This window comes from Peromyscus eremicus, chromosome 15 (assembly GCF_949786415.1).
Source record: "Peromyscus eremicus chromosome 15, PerEre_H2_v1, whole genome shotgun sequence".
In the NCBI taxonomy this organism is placed as follows: domain Eukaryota; kingdom Metazoa; phylum Chordata; class Mammalia; order Rodentia; family Cricetidae; genus Peromyscus; species Peromyscus eremicus.
The window spans coordinates 32,491,915-32,517,508 of record NC_081431.1 but is presented as its reverse complement, the minus strand read 5'-3'; the positions used below and the strand labels follow the sequence as shown (position 1 = coordinate 32,517,508).

The window sequence follows — 25,594 nt, the reverse complement described above, 5'->3', positions numbered from 1 at the left end:
GGACCGGACTAGGCCCTCTGCATAAGGGAGACAGTTGAGTAGGTTGGTCTGTTTAAGGAGCCCCTGGTAGTGGGATCAGGATCTATCCCTGGTGCATGAGCAGGCTTTATGGAGCCCATTACCTATGGTGGGACACCTTGTGCAGCCTTGATGCAGTGGGGAGGGGCTAGGACCTGCCTCAACTGAGTGTACCAGGCTTTGCTGACTCCCCATGGGAGGCCTTACCTTTTCAGAAGAGGGGATGTGGGTTGGGTTGGGGGGATATGCATGGGAGGAGTGGGAGGAGGGATGAGAGGGGTATCTGTGGTTGGTATGTAAAATCAATAAAAAAATCTTAATAAAGAAAAAAGAGGGGTTGGGGATTTAGCTCAGTGGTAGAGCACTTGCCTAGCAAGCACAAGGCCCTGGGTTCAGTCCACAGCTCCAGAAAAAAAAAGAAAAAGAAAAAGAAAAAGAAAAAATAACGGTGACTCGTAACTGGGAGAAAAGGCAGATAATAGAAATAATAAAGAAGATGAAATTGGCAGCCAAAGATGACATTAAAGCATATATTATGATTTTTTAAATGTGAAAAAAAAAGAAAATCCTAAAATGGCCTTTGCTGCTAAAGATCTAAAATCTAATAGTTACTTATAACTATTCTCTACAAAATAATCCGTGGTGCTAAATGATATGATATGTCAACAGTTTGGGCTGTGAAGGAGTTTGTAGGGGCAAAGAGCTGACGTAGGAGTGTGCAGCCTTCCAACCCAGTTTAACATGCTTCCAACACATGTCCGTTAAGGAAGATGGGGACCCTGGCTCTCATGTCACATCATGTCTATTGGGAAAGGCGTTTTCTGGAGATTCTCTTCTTGAGACTGGCATCATGGTAGTTAATTTGTGAGCTTTGTAGGAAAGAAACCAATTTCAAATGGCTGGTTCTGGAATGCATCCCATTTCTATCTCTTAAGAACATTTCATCAAACTCCCAGGCTTCTCTTGAGTGTCTCAGCTTCCTACATTCCAGTTCACACTATATTTCATTAAAAACACATTCTCTATAGAGCTGTCGGCCCCTTCTGAAAACCTAGCTAGGCTCCCAATCCCGTAGCTTTAAATTTTCCCATACTGTCATACTGTGGTCTTACTCTTCCAATTGTCACCCCCCAACAATCACTATATTCATTTGTAATAATTTTCAATTTTAATAGATTCTTTCCATAACAGCCAAACTTGCTATTTCCCAAATTCACTTTTTTTTTTAACCTAGCCATGGCTTCCCCTACTCCAAACTCCAGAGCTCTTAACTTAATTGCTGAAGTTCAGCCTGAACTATTCCTTCTAGATCTGCCTCTCTTCCTCTTTGTCTCATTCCCTCTTCCTCATTATGTGTACATAAAACATAGATACTGTTAATATTCATAATTTTGAGCTTCGATGACTTTCCTTATATGATTTCATGGATATTTTCTTGTTACCTATTATTAACCAGGATATCTTTTGGAATGACGTATTGAACATTTAACACACATATGTATGTAAAAGTGTGAAGTACTATATAAGTATTCACTACTGTCTTTAAGAAATATCATCACACAACATAGCTTATCTTTTAAAAAATGTTGGCAGAAACTTAAGATTAAGAGGGTAAAATCCATTAAGAAGCTACTCCAAGATAGCAATGTTTATTTCTGCATCTGTTTATTTATTCTTGAGTAGCTACTACATTTTAAGCACTGCACCAGGCACTGATATAAGAATGAAGAAACAAAATGGCATCAAAGTATTAGTAAGTACTCAGTGTTATGAATAATGTAGAGTAAGAGAACATAATGTTGGGGATTCTTACTAGCGACACTTGAAAAGAGACATGGATTGAAGGGAGAGGGTACAAGCCATGAAGGTTTTAAGAAAGAATGTTCCTGACAATTAGAAAAGTCTGCAGACAGAGGCAAGTCAGCATATCCAGGAAAGAAAGGGGGAAGGTGCCCCCGGAGTAGGGAGAAACACGCAGTTAGTTAGAACTGAGCTCAGAGAAGCAGATGGAGGAGGCATGTAGCATGTGAGGATGAGTTGGCTTTTGTGTGGAGCTTGGTGCAGAGACCTGGCAGGGATTTAAGCAGAGAGCTGTGTGATAACAGAGAGCAGTGTGTCACGTGCATTCTGGAAGCATCTCTGTGATTGCTGCATGAAAAGCATCGTGATTGCAGAGTGCAGAGAACAGAGAAAGCACTCGGCTAGAGAGGAGTAGAATGAGGTAGAGGGGATGAAAAGACAAAGTTGATTACTAAGCAAACACTTGAAAGGACAGCCAGCACACATTTATGAGCAACTGACTGTGGAATGTGAAGAAAAGAGTGGACTCAAGAAGGACCTGGATATATTTGGTCTGAGTAACTCAAAGAATGCAGGAGAACTATATCTAGGTGTGGAATCCAGGGTTCAGAGTTAAACTGGGCTAAATAGGTAGGAAATAGGATACAGATTTAATGCATAGGAGCAAGAAACTTAGATCCCGAGACATCTCATATATTACACCATGGATACCAATACACTATCAGAGCTAGCTGGGTTTATGTGAGACCACTGGCACTCTGATGTAGGGCGAATAGTCTCTTAGTGTTTCTATGACAACACTGCTCACAAGGGTATATGAGATCCAACTTAGAGCTAAGACCAACAGCGACAATGAAAATGTCCAAGCACATGTGTTTGCTAGTTAACTTCTGCTGATGTGGGAATTATTTGAGAGCAGACATGTATTCACTAGCAGACTCTACGTATGCCCATATGTAAAACCCCATGAGCTGGGTAGAATATTCTACGACCTTCTCAGCTAAACACTTTTTAAGTTTGTATATTGCAAACGTATAAGCTTTTACTACAAACATTATATATTAAGAAGGACATTAAAATATCCCCTATCAGCTTTCAACACCATGCGAGGCCCAAGCCTTTTCACAAAGAAATTGTACCTTCTTAAGGTGACGAAGCCCCTAACCTTTCATAACATCCCTTCATTTCCTCACAAAAGGGAGGAAAGTGACCTACCATCTGGCATGGTAATGTTTATAAAACTAGATTGCTAGTGAAAATAAGCAAAGCAAATTTTAGCAACAGAGAGAAAAAAAGAAATAGGAAAAGGAAAAGCTGGCCTGACTCCATGGGTTAAGCAGAGGCAGACTGATCTCATTTCCTGGGAAAAGTCACAGTGACAACAGAGACTACCAGGGAAAGAACATTTTAACCTCCAAATTAAAGCGATCCCTGTGGTCTGCTGGGTTCCCCTCTAGTCAGCATGTGCTGGCTTTATTATAGAAACATTGCAGGACTTGAAAGGCGGGAAGTCAGTGTTCAGCGGGGACACAGGCTTAGACGGCATGCTTATGCAACAAGTCACATGCTGTGACTCATGACTGTCACTGAAGGCAGGGTACAGGAGGGCTGTTCATGAGGAAAAGGGCTAGTGAATCACAGACACTCCTGTGGCTTGTGGGAGAGTGAGTGGTGTGGTGAGCACCACCCTGAAGGCAACTCAGAACAGTAAGGTCTGCTATAGATCATAATCTATAGTCAATACTTAGCATCTGTAATTTTTTTTTACTAGAAATATTGACTTTGGAAAAAGCAATATTTCATATGGAAGGAAAATAGGTTGTACACTATTCATTATGAACCCCTTGTCCATTTTAATTCTTTAGTTCTTTGAATGAGCTACAAAATTGTATAATTCTACATCAGTCTAGGGATCACTATTATATTCTACATCTGAGAGATAAAATGGCAATATCAGGGAAGGTCAAGAGGTTTTCCTTGGCATCAGTCTCTCAGCTCAGAAATGCTTTGCTTCAGTAGCAGGCCGTCTTGGACTCCAATCATCATTTCATACAAACTGCATGGTGATATCTATACCACCTCCCAGCCCAATGTAATCTAAGTCCATAATCAGCAGAACTTCAGTATGGCCTCTATTTTTATCTGAGGTAAGTTTTCTCCTAGTCGTTTACAATCTCGTGTGTGTGTGTGTGTGTGTGTGTGTGTGTGTGTGTGTGTGTGTGTGTAGGGGTGGTAAACCACCATCAATTGATCCAGTGACATTAGCATGTTAAGAACACCTCGTCTTTTCAGAATGAGTTCAGAATGAGCCATTCTAATTTTTCTGTTAAGAACACAAAAAGGAATTCTCTTATTTTATTGATTATCTCTGATGACCTTATGTAGGATCTCTTTTGATTATTATTAATTATTTTGCAATTGACTGGGAAATCTTTAATGCTCCATGTCCTGCGTTGGAAAATACAGGTTTTTGTTTTTGTTTTTGTGTTTGTACAAAACTAGGGTTTTTCTATTCTTGATGTTGTCTATCTGACCACATCAGCACATTACTTAGATTCTCTTAGGACTACCCTGTGGAGACTCCAGAGTCCTTTTCACACACCACACTTGACCAGCATCCAAGGCTCTATAAAAAGAGTTTGGATCACTCTCCACAAAACTCACAGGGCATCTCATGTTTTCCTCTTTGCAATCACTCTGCAATTTTCCTAATTACTACGAAAGTCCCGTGAAATCTTCGAGGCACTGTTTTCACTACCCACGTGAGTCTGAGCTGCAAAGCTGCTGCTGTTTGTGTGATGTATTTCTGATTATTTACACAGATGTTAAGACTGGGTCTGAGCACTAGGATTCTAGGAAATTGGGAACTTAAGCAACCTCATTTGTTATAGTACATCACTGACAGGCAGATCCCTCTCTTTCCAGTCCACTACAAGCCATAAATGCAGAGGGAAAAGAGCATTTACTGGCTATATTATGCCCGACTGCATAGCCGAAAATATAAGTGGTAAGTCAGTCAAGTTCTCAGATGTGGGATAATTTTCACCTCCAACCTATTTATTTTCTCCAAGATAATTTCCAAACCATTTAAAAAAAAAAAGAAATGTTTTTAGTTTGAAATACCCCCCAGAAGCTCATGCTTTAAATGTCTGTTCCTTGCTGGTGACACCATTTTTGAAGGCTGTGGAACCTTTAAGAAGTGGGGACAGGCTGACGGAGGACTGTGGAGGCTTCTCCAGCTTTTGGTGTCTGCCTCTCTTTCTCTGGTTCCTGGTCTGTCAGGGTAAGCGAACATCCTCCCACCCACGGCCCGACTGCTGTGAACTGAGTTTTCCAACTTGTGTTCATTTGCCATGATGACTCAACCCTCTGAAACTGTGAGCCAACCCTCCCCGACCCCAAGTTGTTTCTGTTGTGTGTTACGACCACAGCAAGGCAAATGTAGCTAATACAACAACGGATTCTTCAAATTCCATAACAAATCAGATTTACTGAGAAACTTTTGCCAGGACCTAAAAATCTTGAGCCTGGAGTTGTCCCACGGCTGCTCTTTGCCGTCATATGTGTGGAGCTTCCCAAACAGCTTGCAGAATAGTAAGGCACGCTTTCTCACGAAAGAAACTATTGCCTTTCAACTTATTTTTAGTTTTCATAGTCTTTGTTATAACTGACACCAGTGTATCAGATATGGAATGAGATTCTGCACTTCTAATTTGGGAAATACTTTGACCATTTGGTTCATATGAAGAATCCCAGGGACAAGTGGAAAGTATTGATAACAATAATGATGATGACACACTCAAGCATGGCCTCTCCTGGAAGCCAATTGGAAGTGGGTGTACACACACACACCATTCATACATACAAATGCATATCACAAGACATTTTCTGTGATTAATACAATCTCTGTGTTGCAAAACATAAAGGAATTACAACAAAATTTATGTGTAAATCTTATCAAATAGAATTTGAAATATAGTACATTATAATAATATATTTCTGGCTTCACCTAGATTAGGAAACATTAGCAAAATAAGCTATAAAAATTGTGGTGAACTAGTTTTGAGTTAAAACAGGTTCATATTTTCAAGTGAGTGTGTGCCATAAAATTTACACAAGTCAGAACCACAGTAAGGACTAATTGCTCACTCTATTTTTCCCAGACAGCCCTGGTATATCATGTGCTATCCTAAATAATTATTAATAGTGTACTAGTTATTTTTAAGAGTAAAGATAAGTTATGATCATGCCCCCCCCTTGATGATGTGCTAGATAACTCATTCTCACAATGTTCTTGTGAGAGAGGCTGACTAGCTCACGAGTTGCCTATTCCATTTTTGAAAGGCTCTAATAAAAAATAAAATAATAACACACTTATTGTCTGAATGATCATAAGCCCCTTTATGATAGAGAACTGGTTCTTTCTTTTCTGACTCTTTTTTTTTTTAACACATCACTAACTCAGCTCTCTGGAACAATCATAAAGAAGGTGGACCCTTCATCACCATTGGACAACTTTCAGGACTTCCATAATTTATGCCAGGGTAAACATAAAATGGTTCAAGGAAATATCCATTGAGAAGTGTGTAGAAAATGTAAACTGCAGTAGTAGATGATTGGCATAACACACAGTACATGGTCTCATAGGAGGCAGGTGTCCCCGAGAACAGCACCAACAGCTGCTTTCTCTGCTCCATTGCCTTGACTGTGCTCTCTGGATTTCCTTGAGTTGGAAATCAGTGTTTGCTTCCAAGAGTTTCAGACCAGCCAAGCTCTGGAGAGGAAACACTAGGTGTTCCATGATAAGACATCAGTAGGGTGAGATGGGTCTAGAACAGGAATGCTGAGATATTAGCAACTGCACCTTTCTTATTTTGTTCTCATTCATGAAGGGGCTTGACATTATTACAACAGTAAAATGCAAGTGTTTTCCATGGATCATAAGAAGATGAAATTCAGTTGAAAATAACTACTGATAAAATAATTTTAGTGACAAACTATGAGAATTAGTGTTATTATTCTATGGTCATGTAGGTGAGAATTTCACTTAAAGCAGAGGTGCAATTAAATCTGATTTCATTATACTCTTTAGCTCTACCCAATAATTTAACATAATTCTGTCTGTTATAGGAAGATACAGTATCTTATTTGAGTGATTCTACCTGTGAAGCCCACACTACTGTAACTAGTGCATCTAGCTCATTTGTGCACGTAGAAGGTCATAGTGGCTAAGGACAGTTAACCTCAACTGGGCAGTGTGGTTTACAAATTCAGCCTTATATTTGTGACAACCAATGTCAGAGCAATCCATCATGTCCCAGAACTGCTTGCCTATTTGTCTAAAATGAGGTGAGTACAAACTTGAGAATTAGTTCTTAGAAACTTCTTATGGTAATTTGACGCCTCTATGACATTCATGCCATGATCAGTGGACTAGTCACATTGGTAGGGTGTAGACCAGTTTGGGTGTTTTAACCTCATAGGTGAGTTTATGCACTTCAAAATACATACTTGCGTGTACAGTAGGACCACAAGTATTGAAAATTATAAGAAAACTATCGTTTACCACATGAAGTTTGAAAATGTAGGACTTTAGGGCAACTATCATAAATTCTAGATGATTTTTATGTATAATGAAGGATATTAACCAAATAACCATATATATATATAGATATATACATATATCTATATCTATATATATGGAATGTATAAGTCCATTCAATAAGAGCTCAATATTTCCTGTCTTTCATGACTCATCAGACTTATCAGAGTAGAGGAAAAGGAAGGAGAGGAAAAAGCAGAGAGGAAAAGAGAGGGGGAGGATGGAGGAAAGGAGAGGGAAATGGGGGGATGAAGAAGGGAGGGGAAGATAGACATGACATCTTTGCCCTTTCCTGCTGAGGTAGTGTCTCACTGGGATTCAGGCCTGTTTCCTTTCCCTGTGGATGGAATTCAAGTCCAGGGAATGCAATCTTCTTGGTGATGAGCAGCCATCATTACTATAGCCGCATCTTTACTCCCCCACATCCTTTTCAACACACTAGCATCCTTTTGACAATTTCTCCCCCTCACACCCACCTTCATCTGTACCACAACTCAAAGAGAAATGGTAAATGAGAGAGAAAACAAATGCTCTGTAACATCTATCATCGTTTGGTTCTTTGGTCTGGGGATGAGTGGGGGGGGGGCTGAATGGCAGCTTTTGGTTGCTAAGACAAACCCCTCTATGACCTTGCCTGAAATGAATTTGACCTTCCAGATGTGTTTCATCTTCACCATGTGCTTTAAGACAGCATGTTGGGGACATATTGAAGTCCAATTTGGTAACCAATGCATTCTTAATTTTTCAAAACCAAGAGAAATAAAACCAGACCAACTTATGCAATAGGTTTCATGTCCCCTAAAGACATGAAAATAATTGTTAAACTGATGTGACACCTCTAATTCATTGTGTCATGTATTGCCTAAGTGCCACCTCATAGTAAGGCAAAGTAACAGTCCTTTGACTCTTCCAGGACTTTCCAAAGCCTTTTCAAGGGTTTTCAAGGTCAAGGGAATTTTCATCAGATTAGCTTGGTTTTTCACTTTCATCTTGTTTAAGTATACAAGGGTATTTTCTAAAAGTTATATGTCATCACTTGACTAATCAATGGGAAGTCAACTTCCATACTCTCAGGTGGTCTAGACTTTGTAATGGCAGGCATTGTTAGAGACTGACTCATTTGTCCTCTCTATTTCTGCTGTTTTTCACAGCTACTTTTATTGTACTCTCCATGACTTTCATACTTTGTTATCATCTAAGAAATCATGGGAAATTCTACAAGTTCCCTTGTGCATTTGTTCTTGTCTTGTTTTTGCATTACTTCAACTTAAAATTCCCACTCTTTAAATTTTTATAAAAATCGCTTGTTTCTTATTTTTTAAAGATGCCTCAATGATTTAAAAATAGGAAGATAATGTAAAGACTAATTTTCTCTACCCTGGATGACCACAGCTTCCCCCAATGATGCTGAAAAGAAGGAGACCAAGTCACCTAAAGTATCTCTACTTCTGAAGAGAAAAGAATATAATACGAAAGCAAGAGGACTAACCCACCAGTCTAAAACTAAGACCAAGGTTACCTTGTGAATCTCTTGGATTCACAAAGCCTTTAATTTACCTTGCCTTATGCAACTGAATATCACTATATACTACCCGTTAAATGCTAGGATCACTTTGAAACCAATCATTAACCATCATTTTATAAAGCAATCAGATATTGCAGAAACAGCCATGTCATCTGAATGGCAAATGTGCCTTGTTAGAGCTTGGCAAAGTAGAAATGGAAGTGCTATCTAGGGAAGCAGCTTAAGAGATAGGCCAGAGGAATGAATGGAGCCCAAGGCTGCCCACTGCAACCGACATCCCGAGGAAGCGTTGTCAGGTGGCTAAGAGTCTGCTGGATCAAGAAGAAAAAAAGCCAATAGGAAGAAGTCGTCATCACTTTCTAATTGGTTCACTTGAAAGTGAACCAATCCGAAGGGCCAGCGTTTATTCTGCTTGTCGTTGTCTGGTGTCAGTACTAACAATGCTGGAAGATCTCTATGGATGAGAAAGCTCATCAAAACTCACAAATCCTACATTCAAAGTGTAGATTTTAAAAAAATTGATGCCTTATTGTACAACAAATATAGTAACATTGACGCTGCAAAGCATTGGATGCTGGAGCATGAATCAAGGCGTATCACAGAGCTGTCCCAGTTTTGCTTACGGATATTCTGAGGAAAAGTTTACCACTATCAAATCAATAGATTAAATTGGAATATATCAACATATTCCTGATAATAATTCAGTTAAGTTAGGGTATGAAATCATATGTGTAGACTGATATGTTAATCTGTCCTATAGATTAAATTTGATGTTAAATTTCACAAAATGGGTCATGTGTATAAGCACTCCTGCACTCCAGTTGTCCCCTGGAAGGTACCTGTGGGACTCAACTGAACTAGCTGCTTTACTGGTAAGATCCCAGTTTTGTTTGAAATACTAGCAGTCCATCCATGGTTTTTAAAACTCAAATTTGGGACAGGCAGTCATTATTTTAAAAATAAACAAAAAGAGCCTGTCTTCTGAAGGAAAATGCCCAACACCATCTGTGGCTGGTGATAAGATGTGGCATTAAAACATTGAAAACCTGATAGCTGCCACCACAGCTTGACAGCTTCCCTGATACCGGTGAGATTGGTCGTGGTAAGAATGAATACAGTTCTTAAATACAGTATAGCACAATGTATAAACACTTGGAAGGCATTTATAAACGGGTGTGCCAGTGTTTTCCAAGGGACAGCTGTGTATGAAATTAGAAAATCCCTCCAAAGTGAAGCCCCCACTTAGACTGCACAGTAGATGATGGATGCAGCCAGCACAGCAGAGTTAACTGAGGGAATCTCAAACTCCAGTGCTCCTAACTTGGGAAAGTACTACTTGTTGAGTTTTGGTGCAGTATCAAAGTGGAAAACCCACAATTATCTGGAAAAGTTATTAAAATACTCTTTCACTTTCCAAGTATAGATTTATATCAAGCCAGATTTTCTCCATATATTTCAACCAAAACAACATATTGTAACAGATTGAAAGCAGAATCAGATACAAGAATCCAGCTGTGTTACATTAAGCCACACATTAAAGAGGTTTCCAGGATTGTAAAAACAATGCCACTTTTCTCACTAATTTTAAAAGTATTTTTCCATTAAAAACATACTATTTGTGTTAACATGAAATGGCTACTCTTAAGCGAATTAATAAGTATTTTAAATTTTTATCATTTTTATTTCCTAATAATGGCTCTAACTGATGGCAAGCTGACAGATGTTTGTCAACTGACTTGCTGAGGTTAGCATCTACCAAGTCTGCTGAGTAATGTTCCTACTATGTGCAAAAGTCAATTTCAAGTGACAATGTGAAGTCAGTAGGCTCACAAAGTTCCCGATACAAGTCATAAAATATACACAAAAGCTTTCTGGGGTCATTAATAAATTTTGAGTGAGAAAGAGTGCCCAAACCAAAAACTGAGGAGTTATTGATACAGATCTTATTTTTAATCTTCCCATAAGCATCAAACACACTGAGAGATCTAAATGAGTTTACTGGTATAAAACACACACACATACACACTGGACACAAACACATACACATACCACACACATGTGTACACACACCACACACATACACATGTACCACACATACACACTACACACACATATACACCACACACATGTGTACACACATGCACATATACAGACTTAGACACACACACTGCAAGCACTTAATATTCTCTAAAGCAAAACCATTTTATAGTATTCAAAAGACTCCAGTTTATTATCTAATTGTATAAACCCCACATCAGTCATACTTAGGCCTGTAAACAACTTTAGTGAGATACGGATTTAACATAGACACTGAAAGTAAAGGCAGTGAGATCTGAATAATGAAAACTACCCTTCACTGTCATATTTTGGGGCAATGTCTTCCTGAATATACAGAACCCTTTCCCTAGAATCCAAGAAATAAACACAGGCAGTTTCAAGATCAGAAAAAGAAAAGAAAGGGGGAAACACTCACTACAGCTAGACTTTGTAAATATTTTCTTTATGAAACCATGCATCTGCTTGGAGTTAACACAAAGTGTGACTAACATTTTCTACCAAAGTGTGTGCCATGTCAGTTCCCTTTGCTGGGGCTTTCTGTGTTAATTAAAATTAATTACACATGCCAGGAGTTTCCCCAGAATGCAGCAAACTGAAGTCAAATACTATCATTTAAGCAAGATATATGGTTGGGAGTTCCATAGCTTTTTTTTTTTTCTCAGAAGGTATGGCCTCCAAGAACATTCTTTCTGAATATGTTGACATTACCATAAAGTAGCTGACAGAAAATAAAATAGAGTACATATGAAATGTTAAGTCATGGAAGAGAATTCTGCCTTACAAATCGCTGTTTTTAAAGTTGGACTTACAATGAGCTTATGGGTCACCCAGTGATTCTCACACAGGCTTGCGTATCCAAGTATGACTCTGAATTAAAGCCTGTTTATTCTTTCCACACTGAAGAGTCCTGGGCAAGTGTCTGCTTTAGTAATGCAGGGCAGTATATGGTCACACTGGTGATGTGAGGAAACATTGTGTCTGCCCGTGAGGGCTGTGGACCCATTACTCATTTGCCAATGGATTTTAATAGCAGCAGGCTTGAAGATTCATCCTTTTTTGGACTTTTTATTCTTATCCTACTGTTTGATACCATTTTATTCTGTTTGACAGGCAGACTGTTTAACAGTGTTCTGCAGGTCATCCCTAAAAGCTTGATTATTCCAATTGTCACTAAAATATGCCCTGAGTTGGGGGCGGGGGCTTCCGAGACAGCCAAAGGACTTGGGGTATGTAAAAAATTTCTTCAGGTTAGACCTAGCTAGGGAACTTTTCAAATCCTACCATTCACTTCTGAAGAAACTCTTTGCTCAGAGCACTGACTCAAACACCTGACCCCTCGGTCACCTCTCTGGTGGCCTCAGTCTGGGGATGCCACACTGCCTGATGGAAGCTCCTACACACAAGATCTTGTAAAGCTCCCCTTTTTGGAAATAACCAGAATGAATTCTATTTCAAATAAAAGCCTAAGAGAAGCCAGTTCAGACCTTGACCCCCTTCCCTTTCCTTTAGAATGACTCATGAGTCTTCAAGAAGAAAAAGCTAAATCTTTAATACAGAAATCCAATCTTATTTATGAACAGTCAGTCACATGTTTAAAGATTGATCCTTCATACCAATCTCTTTCAAGGTCAGATGATCCTCTGCTGGACTTTTTCTTGTAGTTTCTGGTGACATGGGCCCGTGTCAAGGCTGTGTTTTAGACCACTCATATATTGTTCTGTAGCGTGTGTACAAGTAGTGATTGTTGCCCTATCATTAATAAACATTGGCTGGTGCTGTTTTATGCTTCCTGAGTGGAGGCACTCTCCAGTCCCAAGCCACAGTACTTGTTTGAAGAAGATAGTGGGGGTGTAAGAGGGGGTTGCCCATCAGAAAATCATTCTGGGAAGCAGGTGGGGAGAGGGCTATGCATTCTGAAACCCTAGAAGAAAAGCGACTTGCTGTGTAGGACATCATGTTGGGGCTCATGCATGATAGCCTTTGGACAAAAACCCTCTGAACAGCAGAGCCTTAGACACTTTGACCCAAATCCCCAGCAGCTTAAGACACAACTCCATTCTAAGTCCTTGAGAGAAAGGGACTGTTTCTAAATTGCTGATTGATTCTATCAATTCTTTTGTTTCAAACACTAAAGGCTGTGGAGGAAAACAATGCTCAGTTCCCTAGAAAAATACATACAAGACTACACATAGGTGTCTCAGGCACGAAGAATCCTTCCAAAGCATTTTGATGACATTTCAGAAAGCCCTAAAGCACAAACTTACTATTCTCCCTGCCAGTTTTAAAGGCAGAAACAGTTATCCAAGTAGAAGATCATGCTCCTATTTCATTTCAGACTTTAATTTGAAAACCAATAAGAGAAGAATTTAAATTGATTGCTTCAAGCCACAGACATTTCACACTCAAGCAATTATGGAGCTTCTCATAAGAATTTATTATAGCTGTGAAATCAATTGTCACTGGCTTGGTTCACAAAAGTATCATCAGATCATATTTGATTTTTGTCTTAGGATAGTTGGTGAATGAAATAAATCAAGGGGGCAGTTAATTTTGGTTCTCTAACTACATCTCTCTCAGGGCTCCCTTTTGAAAATCCCTTCCCCCCACCTCTGCAGCACCTAGGATTTCCTAATGATGCAATTTCACAACCAGAATCACTCCTAAAGAGAATGAATTCTTACGGTAGCCAAAGCTGCGAAACTCTCATGATGCACAGGACCAGAGTGCACTTGAACACAGCTGTGCTGCAGTGTGGGGCTGACCAAACCATATGGCTTGGGGGTATAAAATGGTCATTCACTGATTTGCCACACATCTAACTCCCCAGCAAGAGAAAATATAGTTTATCTTTCTAAGGTTGAGTGAAATCAATGTTGCCATTCACAACATTCACAACCAGACAGTCGGCAAAGACCTCTGACCCATGTGAATTTGACGGTCACAGCAGAGAGTAGAAGGGAAAATCCAGAATGAGAGAATGAAAATTCTGTGTTTTGGATCCCCTTCAAAATTAAAAATAAAATAAAATAAAATGAAACCTCAGGACTGGGAGTATATCTCAGTGGTACAGAGCACTTGCCTAACATGTACAAGGCCCTGGGTTCAATTCCCAGCACTGTGGGAGTGGGACAGGAAAACCTTAGGTTTGGTACCTGATTAGATGTAAATGAGAAATTTTTATATTACATTATCTAGATGTTAATATTTACAGAGAATTTTTGAATAAAGGAAGTAAAATGATCAGAACAGGACTGAGACAATTTATGTCTATACCGTGAAGATTTTTTTAAAGGGCACTATCTTGGGATTTTGTTCTGATTTGAACATCAGTTATATGGTATGTACTGATAATGCCCAAGTTCTTACTTTAAAGGAAAGATTTCCCTTTATCTTCAAACTATTATACCCCCTATCAGAGTACAAGGATACCCCCTGTGAGAGTGCAAAGCAGTATTTCGGTTTTCAGTGTCCTAAGCCTGTGGTTCTGTCTGGGCTTTTAGACTGACTGAAAGAATCCTTCTTTATTAGCAAGTGGTAACATTTGTATCCTCTCTATATAACAGGAGAGGACTTCACGCTATCGAACTCTCAAACGGCCAGGAACTGCACTGAGCACTAAGAGCAAATCAGTACTCCAGGTAAGCAGCCTCTCCGTGGACTGTAGCCACGTGATGAAGGGTGCTTCTAAACCTGGACAATATTTTAATTACATTCTCATGTCGTTTGTCTTAAAATCAGAAAGAAGTGCCACCTGTTAAAATGTCTACTCAGGCTCTCCAGCTCTTAAACACACGGCTGACATTTCTTGTAGGGTCACTGCTGACACCTGACTACTGCCAATGTGCTAGTATTCTCTCCTGGAGGGGTCGTCACAGGTCAGATGGTCTCACGCTTGGTGTGTGTGTGCATGTTTGTGTGTGTGTGTGTTCATATATTCCAAGGGTGTGTGTGTGTGTGTGTGTGTGTGTGTGTGTGTGTGTGTGTGTGTGTGTATTCATATATTCCAAGCCAGGGAAATACCATGAAGTTATAGAAAGAGTACAAAGAACTATATGGGTCTTTATAACACGTACATTCTTTATATCATTGATAGTTATTAAGAGTTTCTACTCAAACTAATGCACTGTTTCTTCCACCAGATACTTGTAGTTAGAGAGGATTACAAGCATCCCTACTGGAAGGATGACCCACCTGCCCACCCTCCGTGGGGAAAGTATGGTAACACACCATCTCATTTCTCAGTGTGGGTTTCTGGGATGGCTACAGAATGAATTTTCATCTGACTCAGAAAACTTATCTTCAATCAGACCATGAACAATAAACAACACTCGGAAGCAGAAATCAGTGCCTAAGCATCGTTTCAGGAACAGCAGAATAAAAACCATTTCACCAGGGGCCTTGCATCCCTACACAGTCATAACTGCACAGAGCTCCTGTGTAACATTTCACTTCTAATCCAGAGGAAGTGTGATGCATGCAGACCTGCTAAAGTTTCATCAACTGTGAGCATCTGCCATCCTGACCTAGAGAAGTGCCACAGCTTCCTTTCTAACAGAGACATGGCATTCAACCACATTCAGGTGAAACATAACCTTTTAGAGCACGCATTGTGAACCATTCTCTGCACGGCATGTTCATTTAATTTAGCATTTTCCCAAGCAACTTAAACATGAAGCATGTCTTAATATAGAAACACAGCCATAAAGGTCTATAATGGGTAAACCTGACCCCAACGTCATTTTCAACTAACAAGTGGAAAAATACCCCATCCAACAATGAGAATAAAGGGCTATTCTTTTCGGAACACCTAAAGAGCATGCAGGAACTACAGGACAGCGTTCTTTGACATTTATTGGGTGTCAGCAACAAGCTGGGACAAAGTGGAGCAGTGAGACATCCTAAAAAATCACTTTCTATAGGAAAAGGGGGGAGGAATCAAATGGAAATAGTTGGTGTTATTAACAAACCATATCCTGAACCAGAGCTACAAAGCAGTGTCAAAGAAAGAACGCCTTATTTGAAAAGAAAACAAAACTCGACAACCCCAAGGAGTGTGCAGAAAATACCGTGGGGCTGCCCTACCACCCCCTTAGACAGAAACAGATCTCAGATGGCTATCAGAGCTGGCATACCTGGGTCCAAATGGGCCTTAGCATGACCTTCAAGCTGAAGGCCTGCCTGGGGAGGGTGAAGCCCAGCACAGTGAGGCCATTATGCAGACACACTTCCCCTGAAAGGAAGCATGGCATTCCTAGCAAATTCAAATGGAACAAAACCCGAGGGAACATTCCAATCCATGGTTTAGACCACGCCACAATGAAGGTTAGGAATCCTCTCCCTGAGATTGAACTTGTGATGTATGGCAAGGCAATAAATGTGAGAACAGAATACTATGAGGGGTCAGGTGGGTCTGCACCCCAGGTATTGAAGATGTCATCTTTGAAAGAGCCAGAACATGGCTGGGAACTGCATATTCTTACCTGCAGCTTAGGTGGAATAATTCAGCCTGGATGTGAAGCTTGCTCTTCTCAAGCCCTGGAGTCGTTGTGACTAGTAACAAATCCTTCCATTCATAAAACTCTTAGCACTGGAGCCCTGTTTAGAATGGCTCTAAAATCTGGTCACTAGACTCATAAAGATCATATTAATTCCCTATGACACTTAAGGCTTTTTAAAAAGGGAGGGTAAATGTATCGATTCCCACCCACCTAATGATGCGGAACCACAGAGAAACTGTTTTAAACTTTATAGTGGAGAGCTGAAATAGCAAGGGAATGAGCTAGCAATCGCGCTGCAACATGAACAGTAAGGGCTAAAGTGGGTTTTCAGGAACTGTGTAGCAGGAAGGCAGGCCAGTTCCACACAGGGCTTTAAAAAGGAGACTATAAACGCATTCCATGGACATGTGTAAGACCCGAGAGCAAACTGCAGGGCCTGAACAAGAAATGAAAAACTTTCCAGTGTTTTTCTTCATGGAAAAGTCTAGTTAAAGACATCTATGGGATTCCAGTGCACTCCCCACAGTTGACATTTAAACTACAGTATCTGAAGTGGCTAGGAGATACTGAATCTGGGGTATGGTTCTGGCTCTGTGATCATCTACCTCTTAAGATGTTAGATCTTTAACCTATGAGGAGAAGAGGACAAACAAGATTATTTCTAAAGCCCCAGGAAACTCTAGCAAGTCATGATACTTTAGCATCCCTACTCTGTTACCAGCTTTGACAATCCCACAGGAACTCCTAACTGTGAGCCTTCTGTGTGTCTGTTCTTATGGAAGACAGGAGTGAAAAATATAAAACAAGAGAGACACTTAGAAGATCTTTCTCTTAATTAACCAAGTTACCTGTCTAGAGTGGTGGTTCTCAACCCTCCCAATGCTGCGACCCTTTAGTACAGTTCTTCATGTTGTGGTGACCCCTAACCATAAAATTTTTTTTTGTTGCTACTTGATAACTGTAATTTTGCTACTGTTATGATTCCACATCTGTTTTCTGATGGTCTTAGGCGACCCCCATGAAAGGGTTGTGTGACCCCCAAAGGAGTTGTGACCCACAGGTTGAGAACCGCTGATCTAAAGATAAAGAAAGAGAACACTGCCATTACTGTAATGTCTTCTTTCAGAAGAAAGCAAACTTAGCAATAGAGCCTCGGCATCAATACGAGTGGGAAAAGATGACTGAGGAGCAGCTAAGTTACCTACGAAGTTGGACTTCGATAAATACACAAATACATGGCTTCTTCTTTACTTGGAGCATCAAAGCCCATATGCTTACAAGGTAAGCCCAAGTTGATAAACCCTACAGAAACAAAAGGGAAATGCTTATGCTTTTCACTTGTGCTTCCCTTTGCTTTGAATTTATCTTCTCTAGAAAAGGTGGGCAACAGATTAGGCAGCATTTCCCATCAATCGCTTTGACCTATGCTACTTTCTCTTTGGGAGAGTCTTTTCTGTTTCCTCGACATGCATTCATGATATGAGCCACTGAAAGGCCGCCTACTATAGTGCTAACCGTATTGACTTGTGGGTCTATCCTGTGCTTCTTGTTACTTCAGCCCTGCAGGGTAACCACTAGAGAGGAGTACACACCATGACTTACTCTGTTAAGTGTGGCCAGACACACTGTAGTCTATTGTTTCATGCACTATAGTTTCTTAACCAGACTACATTTTTCTTCCTGTTTTCTTTATGTATTTATTGACCAGTAGAAAATGGATCTATAGGACACTCACTGACAATTGCAAATGTCATCAAAACACAATCACACCCTCTGTTTCATTTAGAGTACTCATACAGAGATGCATGGACAACAATGAAGAACTGATTAGCAGACACTTTTGAATGGGTAACAGAATAGAATCGGAAGAGATGAGAGAGTGAGGGGCTGATCATCTTCCCTAGTGGTCTGTACATATCTTGCGGCCCAGACTGGCCTTCCATGTTACTACAACCCTTATCCCTAGCAGAAGTCAGGGACGCAGTTTTTTTTGTTTTTTTTGTTTTTTTTGTTTTTTTTTTTTTTGTTTTTCGAGACAGGGTTTCTCTGTGTAGCTTTGCGCCTTTCCTGGAACTCGCTTTGGAGACCAGGCTGGCCTCGAACTCACAGAGATCCACCTGGCTCTGCCTCCCGAGTGCTGGGATTAAAGGCGTGCGCCACCACCGCCCGGCAAGGGACGCAGTTTTGTGTTTCTATGACCTTATGATAATGAAAAACTCATCATCTCAACCAACGTGAGTGAATGAAAATTTTAAAACCCCTTTCCCATAAGATATGTAAAATTTTAAAGCATTATTAAATCTAAGCCCTTTCCAAAATGAAAAAAGAAAGAAAACAAAAACTATCAAACAAAACCCTAACATCTCCATAGCACTACCCCACCAAAAGGAAAACAAGACTTTTTCCAGTTTTGCTGTTGGATGACATCCATTTCAGAGATCCAAAGGTGGTCAATGTCCTCAAAAGAACAGGGAACAGTACCTTAGAACTTATATGAAAGTCAAGACCCTCCAAAGGTCAATCCTTAGGTAAAAATGAATTGGAGAAAAAAAAATGAGTCCCTACCAAAGAAAAAGAACTGGCAAGTTACTGTGGTCTGAGCAAAACTGAGTCAATTAAACTGGAATGGTACCAAAGAGTGAACTACAACAAAACACAAAGATAAGCAGCACATGAATGGGGGGGGGAGAAGGAGTGTCAATTCACAGGGGAAAGACAAACATTCTCTAGCATGTATCTACACGGGATTTATAAAGGAAACAAGAAAGGGAAGAATGATATGGAATAGTACTTTAACTGTGCCAAGGTGTGTTACAGTTATTTCTACTGCCTTTGTTAATGACGGAAGAATGTGTGCTTAATTATGTAAAGATGTGTTGCATTTGTTTCACCTTGCCTGCCTCAGGCAACTGATTGGTCTAACAAGGAGCTGAGCAGACAATAGCTAGGCAGAGAAAGGATAGGCGGGGCTGGCAGGCAGAGAGAATAAACAGGAGGAGAAGTCTAGGCTCAAGAAGAAGGAGACAAGAAGAGGAGGAGGAGAGAAGGAGGGAGAGGCCTGGGGCCAGAAGCCAAGCATCCACCAGCCAGCCAGTCATAGAGAAAGCAGAAAAAGAAGCTATGCAGGCAGAAAGAAAAGAAGGTAAAAAGCCCCAAGCTGAAAGGTAGATAAAGAGAAACAGGTTAATTTAAGAGAGCTAGCCAGAAAGGTGCCTGTGCTAGGCCGAGCATTCAAAACTAGTAAGTCTCTGTGTCATGATATTGGAGCTGGTTGGTGGCCCCCCCAAAAAAAGCCTGGTACAAGAAAAGAGACAACAAACTTAAAATCTCAGAGTTTTGAAAAGTCCTGAGCCCTCAGAATTAAGAAGTACAATGACTCTCAAGCAGGAAACACAAAACAACATACATTTATACAAACAAATTATATTTAAATTTCAGAATACTAAAGATAAAAATGATCTGGTAGGGAATGGTCTTGAAAAGGAACTGGTAGGAAAATGCAGATTAGCTTTAAAATGGGACAAGAGAAGGACTGACAGGTAGCCTCTCCAGAGCAAGCCTGAAGTAGGTCCTAGAGGAGGAAGACCTTCAGCATAAGGGATAGAACGAAGGTCGCTTTGTAGTTTACTGTCCAGTGAAAGCCCTACTCAAAAACGAGGTCAAAATGAAAACATTTTAAAGGAAACAAACAGGAACCTGAAGATTTTAACTAAGAAGGATTTAACTGTGAGGATTTCTTTGGGACGGACTTCAGTGTGGAGAACAAACCAAAAGGAAAGATAGGTTTAACGCAAGAAGAAAGGTGAGCAATCTTAGTAATCCTGTCAGTAAGTCTACACACTCATCATATGCATGTTTGTGGTTTATTCTATTGCCTTGAGTAGTGGAAAAACTAAGGCGGAATTCAAATACTGGCAACAACAATGTGGAAATCAGAGAGGGTTATTGGAATCACAATGTCTCAGTTTATTTTTGAAAGGTTAGAAAGACTAACTTACAACTTTAAGATAAATAGTAATGTCACAGTATTAAAAATGTAAAAAGAATAGATACAGTGTATAACTACCAAACTTGAGAAGAATAAACCAAGAGGTCAGGAAGTGTGTGTGTGTGGGTACCATATAGAAAGACACAACGAAGATTAAAAATGACACTCAAATTAAATTCAAATAATTCAGTGATGATTACAAAATACATATGGGCTAAAGTCACTAACCCCCACCCTAAAGATTTCATATTAGCTTTGAGATAAAGACACCTAGGAATATGCTACTAAAAGAGAAACACTGAAGATTAACAGAGGTTGCTCACAAAGGAAGCACAAAGGCATATGGAGAAAGAATTAACCAGAAGACATACTACATTGACACAATACAAAGCAAATTTTAAGAAAAAAGCCCATTGAGAGAAATGAAAGACTATTACAACACTGCTCTTTAAGATCACTAGGGATTCTGTTTGTTAAGACTTGATTTGATTTTCATTATGTGTATGTGCATATGTGTATCTCTGTGTGTGAATTTGTACATGAGTGCAGTGCCCACAGAGGCTAGAGTGTGCTGGCAGATCCCCCAGAGGTAGAGTCACAGGCACTTGTGAGGTATTTGATATGGGTGTTGGGAACCAAACTTGGGTTCACCACAAGAGCAGTAGATACTCTTAGGCACTGGGCCTTCTCTCTCACCGGAGGAGAGATACAAAAGCATAGACTATCCTCAAAAAACAAACCAGCAATGGGCAGACCTGCTAGAATACTCAAATCCACAACAAAGAGGTTGTGAACATAGTTGTTTGTAACTTTTTAACTGTCTCCCTTGCCAGTCCCCTCTGGGAAGTAATCTACATTCAAGGTTGTTGTTGTTGTTGTTGTTTCCTGTTTCATTCACAGTAATATTTTAAAGCCTAGAGAAATACAATCCACAGTAGCTGTCTTATACCCTTGTTGAGGGTTTGAATTAGTCAAGATGACAACAGGATAGGGACAACATAGATCAGATAATGCAATCAACAAGCATGACCCAGAAACCTGCACCTCTAACTAGTGAAGACATGCTCTCAAACATGCATGAAGTACTTATGAAAATTCAGAATGTTCCAGACCACATTCTCTGACCACAATACAATTAAGTTAGAAACAAACAACAACAAAACAGCAAAATTCTATGCATTGTGAAACGTAAAACACATTTCTGAATAACTCAAAGGGAAGAGAAAAACACGGAGAAGACTTAGTGGCAGAATTGAATGCTGATGAAAATATTATAGCCAATATTTGTGGAAGCAGCCGAAGACAGTAAGGGTACAAGCTGATGAGCTACACATCCAAATGAGGACTGACGAAGTAAACACGAAGAAGATATATGGCACGAAATGAAAAAGAAATTATTGAAGTAGAAAAAAATGTACACAATAAAGAATAAAAAGTCAAAAGCTGTTTCTTTGAAAGTAACTCAAAACTCTGACAAGTGGAGTGAAAGGAGGTACAGTTTGATATTAGAGATAAAGATGCCAAATCTTAGATCCATCAGAGATGTTAAAAATGAGAAAACAATAAGATACTTAGCGCTAACTTATTTGAAAATAAATGGATTGGAGAATTTCGTAGAAAAAATATAATTTACATAAACTGATTCAAATAAAACATAGACGATCTCTACAGTGTGCAATCATTAAATAGCTTAAGTCAGAGTTAGCTGTCTACTTGCCAAAAACACCTTTTGGTATTGGTGGTTCGTTAGCCCCAGTCCCCAGCTGAAGGGTTATTGACAGTTGATAACTTCTGGGGGAAGGACAGCCAGGTATTTTTAGAAGTGAGGCCCCAGTAGATTAATCATGCTCCAGTGAATGGCCCCATGCCCATTTGTATATAGGCAGCTCAAAATAAATTTGGTGGGTTATAAAAAATTACACAAAATTGGTAAGAGGTGGGGAGATAGGGGATGGATCTGGGAGGAGTTGGGGAGGTAATAGGGGAATATAATCAAAATACACTGTTCACTTATATGAAATTCTCAAATACTTAATAAAAATATCTTTTAAAAACACCTTCCAGGCTAGATGATTTTAGCAGTGACTTCTACCAAAAAGCCAATTAACAGTTAATCCCAGATTTAAACAAAATGTTCCAAAGAACAATTAGGGTTTAGTGCCATGTGATTTTATGAAGCTACGAACCTTGCTACTCAAACCTGCCAAGGGCTGTACACAAAGGGCATTTGTTGCTCAGTCTTTCTTGTGAACATAATTGCAAACCTTCAATAAAATACTAACAATTTTAAGTCAGGAATTCATGGCACATATGTTCCGCCATGCCTGTAGGAGATCAAGGATGATGATTCATTGTTAGAAAACCTAACAGTGTGTTTCATCATACAAGCAGATGATAGGGGGAAAAAAGCAAGTAGTCTTGAAGGTGGAGATATTGACAAAATTAATCAGCTTGCCTTGATTTGAGAGTGTACACAGAAACCTTAGGACTGAGGAATACAAAGAATGCTCCTCATCTGATATCAGGTATTTTTCTAAAAGGACTTAAATGTAAAACCTTTCCAATAATTCTCTTTGGAATCAGAAACAGGATAGGGACACCCACTTATGATCAACACTGTCCTGATAGACCTGGGCAGACAAAAACCATTCAAAGGGCTCAAGATGTCAAAGGAGAAGATGTTGGCCAATAAGCTGCTTGGGGCATCCGTGTCCTGGCAGAAGTCCCTGGGGAGTGGCAGAATTCAGTATCTTTTTGAGAATTTAAAGGTTCCAGATCTAGGTTTTCTAAAACCTAGACTATTACTTTGGTGACTCTCATACTTTCTAATACCCACAGTTGTATCTCTTTAATAACTAACCCTTTTGGATAGGGCATTACAATATGCTTGACTTCCAGTCTGGTGGAACTCTCACAGAGCACACAGGTATAATGACTTTGGGATCTTCACATTCTCTGAAGCCCCAAAAGAGCCCTGAGCAGTCCCGAGCTCTGCCCGAGGATCATTGCTGCACCAATAAGTCTTTCTATTCATTATCATTTTCAGTGGTATTTTTTTTCTTTCACAGAAGCTACTTTCAAATAACACCAAGTCCTCCAAAGGGGGGAAAATCCCACTTCAATATTTCACTGGAGAGTGGTGTTTAATTTTCTTTCCCCTTGATTCTTTAAATGGTTTGCTCTTGTGGTTTTTCCAAGTATTTTTGTATTCTGAGTCACTCTGAGCAACTGACTGGGAATTTAGGAAGAAGTCTCCTTTTGCTGTTTTGATTAACTGTGTGATTGACCCTGGGCTCGTCACTGAACCTAATCAAGTAACTTCATTTATTGCTAAATAAAGATGAAATGCAGCCAGGAAACATGGGTTAGAATTAGACCCTGCCACCTGGTGACTCACTTCTCATTAACTTACACAAATTAGATTTTTCCTGTAACATTTCCATTTGAGGGAAAATTTAGAAAAAAAACCCACCCCCTTTATTGTTTTTGTTTGACTATAGTCCATTTCCATCTGTTCATTGTTTAATTCCACTGTTTAGTTTTAGTGAACAGCCATAGCACCAAGTGATGGCTGATGGGTAGTACTAAGTCAAGCTTTGATGCTCTCTGGCAGCAACAGAAGAGAGAATAGAAAAATACCATGAGGAATATGCAAGAAAGGAGAAGTAGACCAAAGGCCTGATTCAGCTCCCACCTCTGGGCTCAGCTCTGAGCTGTGTGATCTTAAGAAAGTCAAAGGAACATTGAGACTATGCTTTCTGACTTACAAAATAGTCATCCACTACCCTCCATTTTTTTTTTAGCTTCTGTACAGTCGTTTTAAAACCTCATTCCCCAGAAAAAACAAAAACAAAACAATAAAAATCCCAAAAAACAAAAACAGAAACCAAACCAAAAAATAACAACAAAATAAAACAAACAAACAAACAAACAAACAAAGCCCACAGTGAGGATTAGTAAGTTTGTAGACAAGAAACCCAGATCAGGAGGACCATAAGATAATAAAATGCAGCTTTAAGAAATGATTTGGCAAGATTTCAGCGCCTACTGGAAAACCAGGAAATAAAACAGAATTTGAAGATCATTCCAACTCTGTGTTTTAATCTTTTGAAGCTATAACCCATAGTAGATGTTAAAAATACAAAACCAGCCTAAGGAAAACTGGTGCAGTGGAACTTGCCTGTAATTCCAACACTTGGGGGAGGTGGAGGCAGGAGGATTAGGAGTTCAAGGCCATCCTTGGCTACAGAATGAACTCCAGGCTAGCCTGAGCTACCTAAGATCCTGACTGGGGAAAAAAAATGTGAGAGAAAAATTTTTAACACAAAAGCGGCTTCACTGTCTTACCTTTGTTCTGTGTTAAAGAGTGCAAAGATGTGCTTGCTGGACATGAAGCCCTTCTCCACATCCCGGACTTTCAGGTTGTCCAGTGGAAGCATGTATTTCTTTTCTTTTTCCTGTTATTCAGGGGTGAGAGAGAAAGAGAGGACTTTAATAAAAGATCACACCAATGGCAACACACCTCCTAAATTGGCTACCACTTGATAATGCTTGATTACATTACCTTGACACCAACAAACACTACTTTTACACCAGCTACCAAGGAATACAAGTTATCTGAGATGGGAGAGTCCAGGGATTCTCAACACATGGGTTGAAAGCCTGGGGTGGGGGAGGGGTACATACGGGAAAGACTCTGAGATGGAGAGAACACATGCTCCTCTATCCTTGCCCCCTCATGTGGGTCCCTTAGATGTTTTGAAATGTTAGTTTGATATTAAGAATTTAGCCATCTGTTAATATTTAACAAAAATGTTCTGGTCCTAATTCAATGAGAAATGCCAGATGGATTTCATTTCCCATTTTCTTTGCAGCCTAAGCAGTTTTGATAGCCAACATTGGCAGGGGGGTGTGGAAGCCCAAGGACCCTGGTATGAAATACCCCATAAACTGAGATAAAACACAGAAAACCATTCCCTCATTTGGGTCTAACTTTATGTCATGTAGGTACACAAAAGGATTCTTTTACACAACTCATAGAATTTTTTAGCTCACTGGGGAAGAAAAACCCATTAGGACTATATTCATATTAATTAACCCAAGTT

The 25,594-nt window shown here is 39.7% G+C and overlaps 1 protein-coding gene across 5 annotated transcripts in view; it reads right to left on the bottom strand.

Moving 5' to 3' along the window:
- The window catches only part of Dnm3 (dynamin 3), a 489,100-nt gene that overhangs the window by 117,899 nt on the left and 345,607 nt on the right, over positions 1 to 25,594 (bottom strand). For all 5 annotated transcript variants that reach the window (XM_059280851.1, XM_059280854.1, XM_059280855.1 and 2 more), the window contains one exon: positions 24,837 to 24,946. In XM_059280851.1, the coding sequence (XP_059136834.1) occupies positions 24,837 to 24,946 (110 nt within the window). The remainder of the gene's footprint in view (positions 1 to 24,836; positions 24,947 to 25,594) is intronic.